We start from the raw sequence: 16346 nt of genomic DNA, 5'->3' as shown, positions 1-16346 counted from the left end.
AAAGATTGTTTATATTCTGGAATGTGTAATGTAATGTAACCTGTTTGTTGGTTCATTAAGTTGAAGCAATCTTTAAAAAGATAAATAACTTAAAACACGGACGGTAACTATGGTGACTGTTGTCATACTTGGTCATTTGTAGCTAAGGACGCGGTCCGTGCCGGCAGAGGTCGCTGTCCCTGCTGGAAGGATGCGTCTTCACTTTTGTTATCATCCTCGCTGCTGTCCAGCCGCTGAGGGACTGAGTGGCTGAAAAGTGGCTTTTGTTTTTGTGGTGATTTGCGTACCATCTCCAAGACGATGCCGGAGTTGAACACTGAGATCTCTCAAGGCCTTGTGGCTGCTGCAGCGCTTCTGTACGTGATGCTGACACGGGAGGCGCGGAGGAAGAAGACCGCTTCCATGCTGAGCACCGAATAACTCTCCGGCCTGTCAGTGAACATGCTGTTGAGGGGACTATTGTAAGAGATATATACTTTTTATTTATTTATTTATTTATTTATTTATTTATTTTAATTTCGGATTTAATTTGATGTCTACAAGTTTAAATGCTAGTATTAATTTAATGAAGGGTGGTAATCACTGATCAGGCAGCCTGATATAATAATAGCTTGAAATAAGAATTGAGAAAGATGCACTTTATGTATGTATTATTCGATTTTTTTTTTTCAATGTATTTATTTATTTAAAATCGTAAGAAGAAGGTTTTAGTAGTACTTTTAATGAATATATTTGACAATAAAAGTATGTTGCCAAATGGTCAGATATTTTCATATTCCAACAAAACTGATATAAGAAAACAGAAAAGCATTTTTTATTTTTTAGTGTACTTTCTTAGAAGTGATATAAATCGAGTGTTACAATTGATTCGACACATATATTATATAAAAACTATAAATACAAACATTGGTAAAATTTTATTCATATCTATTTCTTTTGCTTTTTGCTTATTGATCATACTACACAGGTCAAGTTGTATATTTTTGATTAACCAAAAGCAACCGGCTCATACGATTAAAAAAAAAAAAAAAAAACAACCGGCTCATACGATTTAAAAAAAAAAAAAAATGTCATTAATATATATATATATATATATATATATATATATATATATATATATATATATATATATATATATATATATATATTTTTTTTTTTTTTTCATTTATAATGAGCTTCAATAAGGTTGTCACAGTAACTTTTGGGCATTAATTATTTTTTACTGAACCTGTTATGACTAAGAATTAGAACACTTTCTCAGTTCCCAAACCTACATACATACCTATATACATTTTAAAATAAAGTATCCTAGTATTGACCTAGTTTAACTTCAGCTGCTTTACATCTGAGGTTCGGACAACATTAGGATAAAAAGCTGTGGATAAGGTTGCCACAGTAACATTTGGTCCACTTTTGACACACCCAGACACAAGCCAGACTATTGTATTTCTCAACTGTTAATGTGCCCTTCAGACATCAACTGGGTTTAGCACTTATTCCACAACAGAATCAAAGGAAAAGTGTCATATTTTTATAAAGTCACTCAAGCGTTGTGGTGCTTCAAGTAAGTAGCCTACTCTCATGAATGCATGCATGCAATCTAACATGGTAAAGTGCTTTGTGAATGTGACAGCTCATTGTATTTGATTAGGTTCACAGAATAAAGATGTCGCCATTGGTGCTGGGAGTTGGAGCGTGCTTAGCTGGGTGGATTGGTCTTTATGCTTTGCTGTGCTACACAAATGGCTCTTGTGGCTATGAATGGAACTGTCGACTAGTTACACTATTCCATGGCATTCTTGCAGTCTGTATAACTGCTTACATTGGATACATAGATGGACTGTGGCCTTTCACCTACCCAGGCAAGATGTACCAAATGTTTATATACATATACATATACATATACATATATTAGGGGTGTACAGACTACTTAATGCAGCTCAGACTTGGCATAAATGCATTTACACTATGATTACAATTGCATAATTAATGCTATGAGATTATTATTTCAGATAGAACATTTGGAATATTAAAAAAGGAAGTAAAAATGTATCTAAAACTGCCAGTAGATGGTGGCAAGTCACTTGCTGTGTCCGAAATAGGTACTACATTTGAATAAGAACTTAGTTTGCGACTGTAAAACGACTTACAGTGTCAATTGCACCGTTTCTCTGCCATTTCCTTATTTTGCATCTTGGAATCTCAGTGGAAGTTATACTTGTCGACCAACTGTTTTATAAATATTATAAATTTGGACATACTACTATTCTCATGTGCTGTTTTTCGCGCCTATATAGTAGGGAAGTAGGCATATTCGGATTGTCTTAAAGGGTTATTTCATCCAAAAATGAGTATTATGTCATTAATAACTCACCCTCATGTCGTTCCAAACCCGTGAGACCTCCGTTCATCTTCTGAACACAGTTTAAGATATTTTAGATTTAGTCCGAGAGCTTTCTGTCCCTCCATTGAAGCTGTGTGTACGGTATACTGTCCATGTCCAGAAAGGTAATAGAAATATCATCAAAATAGTCCATGTAACATCAGAGGGTCAGTTAGAATTTGTTGAAGCATCGAAAATACATTTTGTTCCAAAAATAACAAAAATTACGACTTTATTCAGCATTGTCTTCAGGGTCTGCTGTGAGTGCATTTACAACACTGCAGTGGCGCTGCTGATGTATGACGCTGCTGACGTGTTATCTTTGTTATTGGGTGCGCCAGAACATGTCAGCAGCGTCGTAAATGGGCATTGTATACCAGTCAACATTTAAAGTGGATCAAAACCTTTCATCAATGTGTCCTAAAACCAAAATGTGTTCTTGTCTTAGAACAACTTTGAACTTTTCTTGATCCACTTCAAATGTTGACTACTGTACTGAACTTTTATTAAAATCCCATCGTGCCAGCTGCAAATTACCCCTTTAAAACACCAATTATATTATTATCGAAGACATGTCGCACACCCCTAATATATAATGTTGTCTTATTAGCATTGCAACATTTTCTTTTCCATGACAAATGCAAATTGTTTTATTATATATCATTTGCAGGTACAAAGAACACCCCTCTGCAGGTCACCGCTATGGTGATCAGTCTGGGCTACTTTATCTTTGACATGGCCTGGTGTGTGTACTTCCGCACAGAAGGTCTGGTAATGCTCGCTCACCACACCATGAGCATCCTGGGTATCATGCTCATTCTGTGGCTGGGGGAGTCAGGCATCGAGTCTTGCGCCGTGTTGTTTGGCAGTGAGATCACAAACCCACTCCTCCAGACGCGCTGGTTTTTGAAACACTCTGGCCGCTACGACAGCATCCTCGGAGACGTGGTGGACTTTCTGTTCGTGCTGCTGTTTGTGTTCATGCGCATTTTCGTTGGTGGTGCCATGTTGTACCGTGAGCTGATCTCTCCAAGACCCAAGTTCATCATTAAATGTGGCGGTTTGGCCATGTATGCGCTGTCCTGGGTGTTCATGGTTGACATCAGTCGTTTCACATACCGCAAATTCAGACGCTGGATGAATCACCGCAGGATGGCAGAGGTAAACGGGCAGGACATGAAGAGAGACTGAAAGATCTCTGATCAGCGGTTTGGCCTCTTGTTTCTAACACTGGAGGAAAGAATGAGAATCAGAACAAGTAAGCCTGCTAATAAAGGTCTGCAGCTTATATATGTTTACATATTTTTTTAAAGGATATCAGATATTAAAGTTTATTTCTGGTTGGTGATGTTCACATGGGAAACATCCATGTTGTACCAATATCTTATATATCTATATTTTTTTTATATGCCTTTATGATTAACTCAAAATTCTTGCAATCAAATGTAGTTTAATATATTTGCACTTCTAAGGAATAAAGTGTATAAACACTTTAAGTACTGGAAATATTTTATTTTATTTTTTAATTTGGAAGACTACTTGTTATACATTTTACTTTAGTAGTTATTTTGCTTTTACAATATATTCAATTAAACTTTCAGAATGTGCCATATTCAGAAATGATCATGAAACTCTACAAAATGTTCCTGTATGATTACTGAATGTTTTGTGTGTGATTAATGACTTGAATGAAAAAGTAAACCAAGAAATCTTGTCTTTGAAGTGTAACCATTTTCAAATTATGAGGCTGAGTGATGGCTTACCGGCTGTTTGATTCAGTTATTTATCTGTTATGGTGAATTGACCACACCAGTTGATACATCAATAAACATTGTCATCAGTACAATAATGTATTTTAGGGTGTTGTAATGTTGCAGTTTTGTGGAGTTCTTTCATACATACAGAAATTCAGACTGATGGATTGTTTCAACACAGTTACTAGTAGACCATATTGATCATTTTAATACTGATTGACAACATTTATAATTAATTGATTTAAAAATATATTTAATATATATATCTTTGGATCCATCATATATATATTTATTATTTTTATTATTATTATTATTATTATTAAAGTGTATTCAGAGACATCATAACTGAGATCCATCTCAAGTAGACTACAGCGTCATTCACGTGTTGCAGTTTTGTGAATTTCCACCGTGTGGCAAACTAACATAATACTTGAAGAGTTTCGCACACTAGGGCTCGGGTGTTTTTTATTTTTATTTATTTAACTAGTGACTGGTTCACATTTTCCAACGGATCAATTAAACTTATATAGCAAGCTGTAAATCTAAAAATGCTCGACCTTTAAAAAAAAAAAAAAAAAAAAAAAAAAACAGTATCACGGAAAAAAATGTGCGAAAAAACCCCGCCTTGTCACTATGGATACACAATGTTCCATTCAAAACAACAAAATGTTAATGTACTTTTGAGCAAAATACTAAAAAGCTATACTCAAAGCCGTCGAAAACTGCATCAGACTCTCTCTTTTTCAACATGTCATAATATATTATTTTCCACTGGGCGCGTTTCCGGAGTTTGAAAAAGAAACTTTGAATTATCATCCTCACTCAAACCATAACGAGAACACTGTTAGTGTCTCAAATTCTAGCGAGATTGTCTACCTAGACAGCATTTTGGAGCAAGTTCCGAATCAGTACAGCAGAGTGAACACGGTTGAATCGGAAGTGCTGTCCATGCAGGCGGCTCAGCTGTGTTTGAGACACAACCCCGCGGGAGACACGGCAGCAGTCCGGCACATCTTAACTTTGCCCAGTTTGATGGACCGCGACATACAAACTCTAAACCGATTTTAGCGTGTGCCCTCGCTTCCGTGCGAACTCGGTATCGTCTCTACAAACACTCGGGAAGACCTCCGTGAACTTTCGTCGAGTGGTTTTGTTTGTTTTGATGCTGAAGGGATTTCGTCGCGGCTCCATGGAAACTCTCAGCGAGGTGACACGTGTATGAGCGCGTGCAGTGTTTCCCTTTCTGGATGACTGTGGGATTGTCGTGGAGGCGCACGGGTGTTTATTATTGTTGTTGGGGAAATACATAGTTTTTTGGAGAGGACGTTATTAGGCTGCTGTTAGCTTTAGCATAGCAAAGGCCTCGTCCGGAGTCTGAGTTGAGTATCTGCTGCTGTGTGTTGGCTGTGGACGTACACACACGTTCAGCATTAGGAAACTCAAAAGTGTTTTAATTGCCAAAGGAGAATAACTTCGAGCAGTAGGACGTGTTTAAACTTCACCCGGGAGCTGCTGCTGAAAATTAAGGTAGTACATTTACAGTAGTAGTACGAGTTATTTTGGTAACGTTATAATGATTGACTGACCTGTACAAGTCTTACTGTACTGCTAAAACTAAAACAGGTTGAATGTTTGTATAGCTATTCAGCGTTTTTGTGTATACAGAACATATTTTGTGTGTTTTATATGTATAATTAAACTACAATAACAGTAGAAGTAGAGTGTTATTGTGTCAATGTTATTGTTATTAACAGTAGGATTATTTTTTGGTAAACAGCACCACTCCTGGATGAACCAAATGTTGTTTTGGCTACCTCAGGATACTTGCAGACTGGTTTAAAAGACAAACAACAACAAAAAAAATGGTTTTGAAAAATAATATGTACTATGTTGGAATATTACTTATTAGTTTGTCAGTGCATATCAAATGCTTTTATATTGTCTAATATTTAAAGTCATCTGCTCATGCGATTTTGGGCATGTTTATAATTGTATGAGATCATTGGCATTTAAATGCTGCTTTGGTGCAACTTATATTATATGTTTTTTTAATTTTTTTTTAAATAGTGAACCTCCTGGTCAGCACAACAGCATAAGCAAGCAACTGCCTCATGCAACATCAGAAACCGATGCTTCTCCTGATGCATCTGAAAATGACTATAGGATATAAGACGAATAAAAGCTAAAGACAAAAGCCCAATGAGCGACACACGGTCCCCAGTCACTAACAGGTATGTAGAAGTTATGCTATGTGGAAAAACTTGCTTTTGGGGTGTTCCTACCAAATGCTTAAGCTGACATCACAGCCCACATGTTTTGAACTCTGAATGGTGAACTGTATTGGTTTTAATCGGAATGTTTTTTTAATTATGTGTGTGTGGTGTAGGTTTATGGTGCTTTGCTTCCAATTTTGATAAGTTAGTTTCTAATCTTAACTGTGAAAATTAAGTTAACAAATACAATCTAGCCACGATGGTGCCTTTAGCACTTGAAAATTAATTTATTGTGCCAACATTTAGACTTCGACAGAATTGGCATTTTAGGAGGGTTTGTTTTGAAAGTGACTTGACATTCAGCCAAGTATAGTGACTCATACTCAGAATTCGTTCTCTGCATTTAACCCATACAAAGTGCACACACACAGCAGTGATCACACACACACACACACACACACACTGTGAACACACACCCGGAGCAGTGGGCAGCCATTTATGCTGCGGCGCCCGGGGAGCAGTTGGGGGTTCGGTACCTTGCTCAAGGGCACCTAAGTCATGGTATTGCCGGCCCGAGACTCAAACCCACAACCCTAGGGTTAGGAGTCAAACTCTCTAACCACTAGGCCACGCCTTCCTCAGTAGTTAATCTGGTTATTTATTTATTTACTCTTTTTGCCTACTGTTTTGTGAATGCTTTATATTCGGACAGATATTACTCAGTTGCCATATTGCTTTTTGAATACTATATAGTAACTACTCACACCATTGAAGTACCTGTTTTATTTCAGTATTAATTATATACTTTTATAGTCTTTGTGCTTTTGTCAATTTAGTTAACTTTAGTGTTTATAAAAACGTTCATTTATTTTTATTTCAGGTTTAATCATTTTAGTAATTCAGCTTTAACTTATTTAATTTCATTTAATTGCCAAGGGAACTTTTAAAATTTTGATTTTTCAATTAATATTTATATTTTATTTTAGACTTTATATCAGTTATTGAAAGCAATTTCTAATACTTTGTTAACAGTAACAACACTTGAACTGAACTGCTATTTATCATTTCATATGGACAGGTGTTTTAGAAGAAAATAATGTTGTATTTTATTGTATTTCCCTCTATCATTTCATCATTGACAAACCCACGACTGGGTCATAGCATTACTTGTTACTTGGTTATGGCTTTTTAGACCAGAACACAAATAAGTGAGAAGTTTTGTTTAATTTAATCATTCTACCATTTGCTATCGATTATATTCAGACTTTTCCATAACAAATTATTAGTGGAAACTATGTCAAGGGAAAGTTCAATAAACATATCAATAACCACTATTTGTTCAGCACTCACATACTATTCATTCATTCATGATGGCTGAAAATGGTCAGACAGAGAGTGTTTTCTAGCTCTTCTTTGCCACTGACATCACTGTGGAACAGCAGACTGGTTGTCTGTCTGGTCATTTCCGTGATAACAGATATTCTTTCAGTGTTGCAGGGATTGCAACACAAGCACTGCAAGGTAACTCAGACAGAGAGGCTTGCTTGCGTGGTGTTGTTGATTTACCTTTAATTTCATAGTAGAGTAGCAATATCAGTATTGGATATACAGTTACAGCCACACTGGCCTAGCTGAACATGATTTGTTAATCTCTGCAGGTGATGCATTGTATCGCATGATGTATGTGGCTAATGCATCCTTTGTTACCTTCAGCCATGTGTTGTTCTGTTTTAATCCTAAGGTTATGCCAGTTCAAAGTCATTTGTTGCTTCTTTGTGTCTAGACCCCATTCACCTTCACCCCCCTACGCTGAAGAATGACATGTAAGACATAACAGGATATCCTGAAAGCAGATTGGTTAATACCATTTAAGCCTGTGAAAAATTGTTTTACCTAGACATCGTTCTTGTATAGTATCTAGCATTTCAGCACACGTTTAATGAAAATAAAAAAATAAATAAAACTAACAACCTAATGATTTTTTTCATTAGCGTTCATTAAGTTATTATAAATTAATTCATTACGTATTAAAGAAAAAATAGATATTTTACATTCTTGCTCCTTCAAAAACAATTTCCCACCATAATAATTAATAATTTGTTGAATTAAACACTGCAGACACTTGTGCAGCAGAATTAATTTTATGTTCTTCTTTTCTATACTCGGAGGAATTATTACTGAAATGTGTTTCCTGTTCATCAGTGAAAAGCAGAGAGCAGCTTAAAACCATGTTGCTTAAAATAGCCATGCTGCTGAGCTCTGATGCATAGCATCACTAATAATATTTTGAAACTATAATATTTGAAACTGTACTGTCATTAGTACATTCTGAAGTGAAATGCATGTTGGTCCTTATGGCTGTAACTTTGGTAGTAATGTAAAATAGTTAGCATCTGTTATCAATGATACAGTAATGTTTGCAGTTTCACTGGGTGAAATGTGATGAAGGCATTTTTATTTTGACCATTAATGTAGACATGTGGGGGCGTGTTAGAATGAGCCATTTTAGGGGGGAGTGGCAGAGTCTTAACTTTGATAAAGAATACTTTACAGATCTTCTTTATGCACCAAGAGCTTGTAACACTCCAAAGAGAAATGAAAAATTGAAATCGCATTACATGACCCCTTTAAATATGTTACTTCAATGTGAACTTCATCTCATTCTCATTACTGTAATACAGCAGTGTTTTCTGCATCAAGCATGCTGTGCTACTGGTTAATCTGCAGCACCATGACCAAAATATAATCGCTGTATTTTGTGATTTTTTTTGTGTGGAGAGAATATGATTGTAAACGCTAAATAAAGTGATCGGGTTGTGTGCATTTATGTCACAAACTCTCTTTTTTGACAGGCACACACAGCACAAATATAGAGTTTCTCACTGTTTGCACATAATAACCACTCTCCAATACGGTTCCTTGGTTTTTAACAGCAAAATTAATATTTATCCATACAAAACCTCTGTGCCTTGCTGCTCATCTTTATCATGAAAAAAAAGCCCCTCACCATGCCCAAAATGTTCGTTCCGCACATCATACTTCTTTAAGCTATTTCTGCGTCATTGCACATACACAGTCCTTTCATTTTCAGGGGTTCCATCCGATCGAGTGTTTACGTGTTTACTCTCAATCGTATTAGAAAAGGAATAAACCACCTCCTTCAATCCGATCAAAATTTTATTCCAATCGAGCTTAATCAGATCGATTAAGGTGTTGACATGAAGGCTTTTCAGTCTGATTGAGCTGTCAATTTGATTACAAACAGATTATTTGATTGCATGCAAACCAAGCCAGTGTTCAGTACTACACTGTATCACTTTAGTGCGGTTCATTTTAATGAAACAGAAGAAGTAATCAGACTAATTGAAGACGGGCCATTATAGTCTGTAACATCAGCAAAAAGTTTTCACACAACAAACTTACTTTTGTTTTTATAAAGTTGTTTTTGTGTTCCCCCTCTGCAAATTAAATAGGAAAAAACAATAACCAAAAATCCTGGTTTTTACAACCTTAAAAAAAGAAAATGAATGAAATCATTATATTTTAAAGCAAATTATATATATATATATGTATGTGTGTGTGTGTGTGTGTGTGTGTGTGTGTGTGTGTGTAACATTATATATTTTATTATTTATTTATATTTAATTTAATTTAAATTGTTTTATTATTTTTAGGGCTGGGTATCGATTGGGTTTTTTACGATACCGGTGCCGTATCGATACTTTTTAAAACTGTACTGTTGCCTGAAAAAAAAAAAAAAAGCTATGGAGAACATTAAAGAACATTAAAAAATATTTAAACGAAATCCATAGCATTCACACGCTCCTTGGATGCTTTCATTTCCCAAGCTTCCCTTACTCTAAGGCTAATAAATGTATTTCACGGTCTAGGCCATTTTTTAATACAAAACCACACATAACGTTTCTACTGTTTCTATATTTTGTTAAAATTAGTGCTGTCTGTCACTGTCTTTAAATAGTTCTGTGAATTACTGTGAAGTCATTCTTTATAAAGTATCAACAATGTTATTTGTAAAATACAGTACTGTGCAAAAGTCTTAGGCACATTAGTATTTTCACCCCATAAAAGGGTTTTAAGCCAGTTAGTTATATCTTTTGCTGTAAAATGCCTGAAGGAAATATCAGTTTACATTTCCAAACATTCATTTTGCCGTTAATTTTTATAATAATCTATTGAGACTAGGGTTGTGCCGATAGACGATAGTATAGTGTATTGACGATAGTAGGAGATATCAACGATAGCAGATGTCTCTGTCGATAGTCAAGAAAATATTAGGCTCATTCTCTTATAAATGTATTAAATTATAATAATATCATTATTTTTATTGGGCGGCCTATTATAATTTGGCTATCCAACTGCCCAGCTATTTCACTTCAGCACTGGCTAGATTTTCGCTGGAGGAAACAGCTGTGGTGTGATGAGCACTGAACAGAGCAAAAACTTTACAGTAGATGGGAAACCGATTGCTCCCTCTTGATCTTTTGTAAACTATTTTACGTTTCGGTTCATAGGTTTGATTGTCCGAACTTGCATATAGTTAGTAAAGCCCTGCATTTCAGCCCGAGCATAACGGGCCCCGACTTATTAGTACCCCTAGGGCCGGGCTTCGGGCCAATTTTCACGTTATAGCTCACATGGGGGCCGGGCCTCGGGCCTTTTTTGGGTTATCCTTCTATTTATATTTTTAGACATTAAATAAAAAAAAATAAGATGACGTCGACGATAGAAAAACAAACATAGAAAGACATTTCATAACCTCATAACTTTCAGAATCTGATAATTCAACCCATTATAATTAAACTGACATACTGACATGACAGTCTTAGCACGCATGCGCGCACACACGCTTTTCCGTCTGCGCGACCCACGATTATACTTCACTTTTATCCACTTATTGTAGTAGTAGCTGTTTAGTAGCTGTAGTAGTAGCTGTTGCGAGCCTGCCTCAGTATTTCATTTTTATTTTTTATTTTACTCACAGTGGTTTAATAAATAAACATTTATTAAACTAACTGTCTGTGTGATATGCTTGAAGTGTTTTATATATGGATTTTATTGTAGCCAAGTAAAGTATTAGGGTTAATTTGAGAGGCTTAATTGATTATATATGTTTTAGGCTACTCGCTGTCGGCTCGGCTGTTTAACGTTAATCATCATTTAAAAATTTTTTTTTTTTCTAAATTAACTTGATAAAGAAATGAAAAGAAACATAACACAAAACTGACCCATTTTTTTATTGTTGCAAATAGGGCAGGCTTCCGCTGTGTAATAAAATAAATAAATAAATAAAAACACGGGGTTGTGTCGGACTCGGGCTGATAATTCTGATGAGCTGTCGGACACGGGTCGGGCCAGGGCCTGGCTCGGGCCTAGATTTGAGGCCCGTGCAGGGCTCTAATAGTTAGTATTTTAGCTAGTATATAAATCTAGCTGCATTGTTGTTAATTAAGCTGCTGGACATTGCACAGGGTGTACATGTGTTGTGATCACGTCCATTATTCCTAAGCACAAAACCGGTCGGCCCACTCTTTAGGTTTAGAGCATAATGTCAGCATTAATGGTTGTGTTCTCCTGACACACTCCCAGCAAATTCATGTTTAGGATTTATGAAGCAGTGTGCTGATGTTTCAGTATGATATTGTTGTGTGCTCATCCTTGTGGCCATAGTGGTTGACAGATGCTGTCTGTGAATGAAGAGTGGAGTGGAGTGGACCATCCTCACACCCTGCTGCCACTTTAGCATGCACACAACAGCCACTCCTCCTCTGGTGGTCTTTCTGCACCAGGTCTGTCTCAGTAAAGATCACCAGCCCCTGCTGAGACACAACAATGTCCAACACCCCCATCCTTCCACTCTTCCCCTCCGTTCTCCCCTGCCCCCTCCACCTCCAGACAAATGGGCCTTTCACTACAGCACTGGGCCACACCTATGCTTACCTTTACCTTGGGTGAAGCAGCTGAAAGTTTCAGAAACACACCTAGTTACTCCATTGTCAGACATAAATATGAACATGTAAGCTTAGCAGCAGATGAGTCATCTGCCTTGTCAAAGCCCTCATTGTGATTTCGGCGGTGCTGCCTCGTGTCTTACACCCTTTTGAACTGAAATAAAGAAATTGGTTTCTTTTTGTCTTGATGGGTAGGTTGGAAATCCTAAAGTTTGCAGCTTGACAAAGATGTTTAAAGTCGGATTTGGACAAGCATACCAGTTTTGCCCAATGGAATCTCATAATAAAAAAAAAATGCACAAAATCATAGTTTGGAGGAAAGCTGGTCTGTGCGGAGTGGATATTCTGGTTTCTCTGGCAGCATAGAAAATTTCAGTTGACGGTCATGAAGCCCAGACCGCACTGTGAAATCAACTGGAAGTCTATGAATAGAAGTAACTCAGAAATCTCGTAGAAGATTGCCATGAATGCACATTTTGTGTTACAAAATGAGCTCCTTTGGGAGTAATGTATATTGTGTCAACTGGCAAGTAATGCATTTCACATGGCCATTAAAGTAATTATTATTCAATATGGGCAAGTTCTCCCTAAGGTTCAGGTATGATATTTTATGGTTATTTGTTTTTTAACACCCATTTACAGTCAACACCCATGTAATTTGAGTCGGGTGTTTTTCAGCTCAAAACCACATTTGGTTGTTATTGTTTTTATCAGTTAATTGTCATATGTCAGCTAAATGATTACATTAATGACTTAATGAAGGGTCCTGTTTTGAATTTGCTGTTAGCATATAAATTAACATGCAACTATTTTGATGGTGATATCATGTGCTGCAAATACTTTGCAACCTATAAGACTCAAATGTCATGAAAGACAACAAATATTTTGTCACATTGGGAAGACATTTGGAATGTTTGTGCATAGTTATTGGGCGTACACATGAATATATGTAAACGACTGGTGTTGCTGTGGCAGCTTTTGCTAAAGGGCCAATCACACTTCACATATTGTTCCACTAACTTCTATTCATACGCATACAAATACTCCAGAGTGGAAACGCAAGCTTATCGGTAAAACAGGGTATCGGTAAAAATTTTACCATTTTTTCGATATAGGCACGTGTTATGAGTGATGCAGACAGCCTGCGAACACATGCTGAAATGAGTGCTGTGCCTGTCTGTGATGAGGAGATTTTGACTAAAGAATGAAGTAGATCTTAAAGGCCATGTTGCAGTTTAAACACCACTTTCGATTAATGGGTACATAAATCAGTCAAAGTTATGTATATCATTTTTAAAATGTCTCAAAAATGGTCTTAAAGACCTATTTTTTGAGTTTTTGGTATTAACGTTTTTTTTACGCAACTCGGTGATGACGTCATGTTGGGGAGAAGTCGAGGAAAGGTAGCCTCAGTCTAGTATGATGCAGCGTTCCAGGCAACCCGTAACCCGTGTTTTTCCAACCTTAAACCCATGAAAGTGCACTGGAACGGCAATCAAATCCGTGAGTTCCCACCTGTGAACTCGTGTCTCATACTAGATTGATGTACTCCGAGTTCCGAGGTCACACAGCACGCGAAACAACGATGACAGCCCATACGAATAATACTGCCTGCGGATGCAGTGTTTATGCAAGTAGTACACGTTGAATAAACGATTTTAGGTCAATGCAACGTTGCAATAAAATAAATAATCTAGTTACAATTCCTTGCGCTCAGAAAGTTTGGCGTAACTTGCCTGGAACGGTACAAAGTCGTTAGTAGTGGTATGAAATAGTGATTACGAGCTCAAAAACCTGCCTGGAACGCAGCATTAGAACTATAGCGACTGACTGGGATAAGGAAGAGGTGGCGAGAGCAAACATCTATGATGGCCCGCTTTTCTGTCTGGACATCGTCACATGAACTTTCATTGTGAGAAAATGCAGCCATCAAAATGAGATGGTGTTTGCAGATATTTGAGACTTTTACCCATATTTTAAACAAACATTCAATATCAACATCTTATCAACATCTTCAAATTATTGTAGGCCAATATCTTTTAAAATGTATTGTCAGTAACCTAGTAAACTTTGGCAATCAATTCCAATAACTGGTAAACAAACTTTGTTTCCTGGCTGACATAAAAACTCTGCACCCTTACTCCTGAAAGATGCTTAATTGCCAACCAATCAGTTTATTGCGATTTAGTGTACACTAGTGTTGTCACAGTGAAAATCCACAGTTCTCTGTACCAATTTCGGTACCAAAGCAAAACACAAAAATTTGCTAATTAAAAAAACAATGCCATTCTTTATACTTATTAACAATTGTGTTTAAAGTTTTTCTGCAAGCAATATAATTATGAAAAACAGTAAACATGTTTCACCCCAATTTAATTTGTCTTTTAATTAATGAAATTTAAACATTGTATTTGTTGGTAAATAAAGGGGATTTGCTATTAAAATTAAAACATGGAAGAATATTGTGTGAAGAAATATTTATTTCTTTAAAAAGCTTTATACATTTTTTTCAACAGTAGTAGCAGTATCACATACATATAATATTTCTAGCACAATGCCTTTATGTAAAAATTTACGTATTCCGATGGGTTACAGTGAATACCTTTTAAATTGACACTTGTTTTACTCAAATGAAACGGTAAAATGTTTTGTGAAGTGACTCAGAACAGTTCTGGTGATGTTGTTTTTGTATTTATGTCCACGTGCAGAACATGGATTCATATTTCAAACAACTTTTGCGGCTTAACATTTACAGATACTGGTCCATATGGAGATTTGTTTTGATTAATTTATGCTAACTTTGAGAAATTCCATGACTGTCCATATTAAAATGTAAGTTTCATTTTCATGACTGGATTCCGTCCTTGTTTTCTGCTTCGCTGAAATCATCGTGCTGAACGGGGTTTGAACAGGACCTCGGTACTACCGGTACTTAAAGAAAACTGGTACCATCACATTTAAAATTTTTTAGTACCGACTTGGTACCGAAGTACCGGGTCTTTTGACAACACTAGTCCATAATAAAATGTAAGTTTCTTTTTCTTGACTGGACTTTGAGATTCTGTCCGCGTTTTCTGCTTCGTGGAAATCATAGCGCTGTATGTGTCAAGAACCGGGTTGACCGGGTACTCTGTACCACCGTACTTAAAGAAACCCGGTACCATGACATTTTCATTTATTTGTACTGCCTTGGTACCAAAGTACCGGGTCTTTTGACAACACTAGTGTACACCATGCTTCAGATGGTCCAGGAAAAATCCTCTATGGACTGAGACTGAAACTATATTACCAGTAGTGTTTGTGACCTTAACACATCAATAGAGAGTTTTAAAATTTGGTTTTCCAAGCAGTACAGCAAAGTCCAGCCGAGTTTGGAGAGTTCTTTCACAGGGTTTCTTTGAACATAGATTAAGATTCTGTGAGTGGGAAATGCAGAGCTAAAGCCAATAGCCCCCTGGCTGTTGAGAGGGGGAGGAGCGTTGACCGAGAGTTTGCGGTGTTGTAATGTAGATGTCAATGCTCACATGCACTCGCCGATACCAAGACTCAGTAAAGGTGCAAGTCTTTAGCAATGGTATGATTCAAGGTGAGATTTGTAGATGGTCAAATTATGCTGAAGCTTTCTGCCAGTGTTATTTTCAACATCAAAATGAACATCTAATATTCTCTGTTCCCTGTGCCATATCGTGGAGGTCTGATATATTCCTTCTCCTTTTGCAGTTTTGGCTTATGTAATCACTGGGCTCCTGTGCCAAGTGGAGCCCAGACTGCTGTGCTGTATTTTCTCCAGTGCATTAAGCTGTGACTGAAAAGTGTGGGGAGAGAGAGACGACTGACTCTCTGTAGAAGGCAATTGGATATGATTTATTTGCCTGTCCTCTTCTTTCTCACGCCGTGTGGATGATTAAATCTTATGTAGTTTCTGGGGCAGCGTGGCAAGGGGGGAACACTGGGCCGAGATTAATCCTGTGTGCTGCGTGTTTCACTGTTGTTAGATGCCATGACAGTTGGCTGCAGGATTAACGTG

General features: G+C 36.9%; 2 protein-coding genes across 5 annotated transcripts in view; both read left to right on the top strand.

Moving 5' to 3' along the window:
- The first annotated feature begins 179 nt into the window (after positions 1–179).
- LOC128029231 (TLC domain-containing protein 5-like) lies at positions 180–4214 on the top strand. Its single transcript, XM_052616876.1, has 3 exons — positions 180–461; positions 1652–1862; positions 3054–4214. The coding sequence occupies exons 2-3, from the start codon at positions 1667–1669 to the stop codon at positions 3572–3574; spliced, it is 717 nt and encodes a 238-aa protein (XP_052472836.1). The 5' UTR covers positions 180–461; positions 1652–1666; the 3' UTR covers positions 3575–4214.
- A 632-nt stretch (positions 4215–4846) lies between these two features.
- The window catches only part of LOC128029229 (rho guanine nucleotide exchange factor 12), a 48037-nt gene continuing 36537 nt past the window's right edge, over positions 4847–16346 (top strand). The window contains exons 1-2 of one of the 4 annotated variants that reach the window (XM_052616875.1): positions 4847–5664; positions 6205–6368. In XM_052616875.1, coding sequence (XP_052472835.1) covers positions 6337–6368 — 32 coding nt within the window. In that variant the 5' untranslated portion in view covers positions 4847–5664; positions 6205–6336. The remainder of the gene's footprint in view (positions 5665–6204; positions 6369–16346) is intronic. The other 3 variants (XM_052616873.1, XM_052616874.1, XM_052616872.1) reach the window with 3 other exon arrangements.

This window comes from Carassius gibelio, chromosome A15, assembly GCF_023724105.1.
Source record: "Carassius gibelio isolate Cgi1373 ecotype wild population from Czech Republic chromosome A15, carGib1.2-hapl.c, whole genome shotgun sequence".
Lineage (NCBI taxonomy): Eukaryota > Metazoa > Chordata > Actinopteri > Cypriniformes > Cyprinidae > Carassius > Carassius gibelio.
This window is presented reverse-complemented; position numbering and strand designations above follow the sequence as displayed.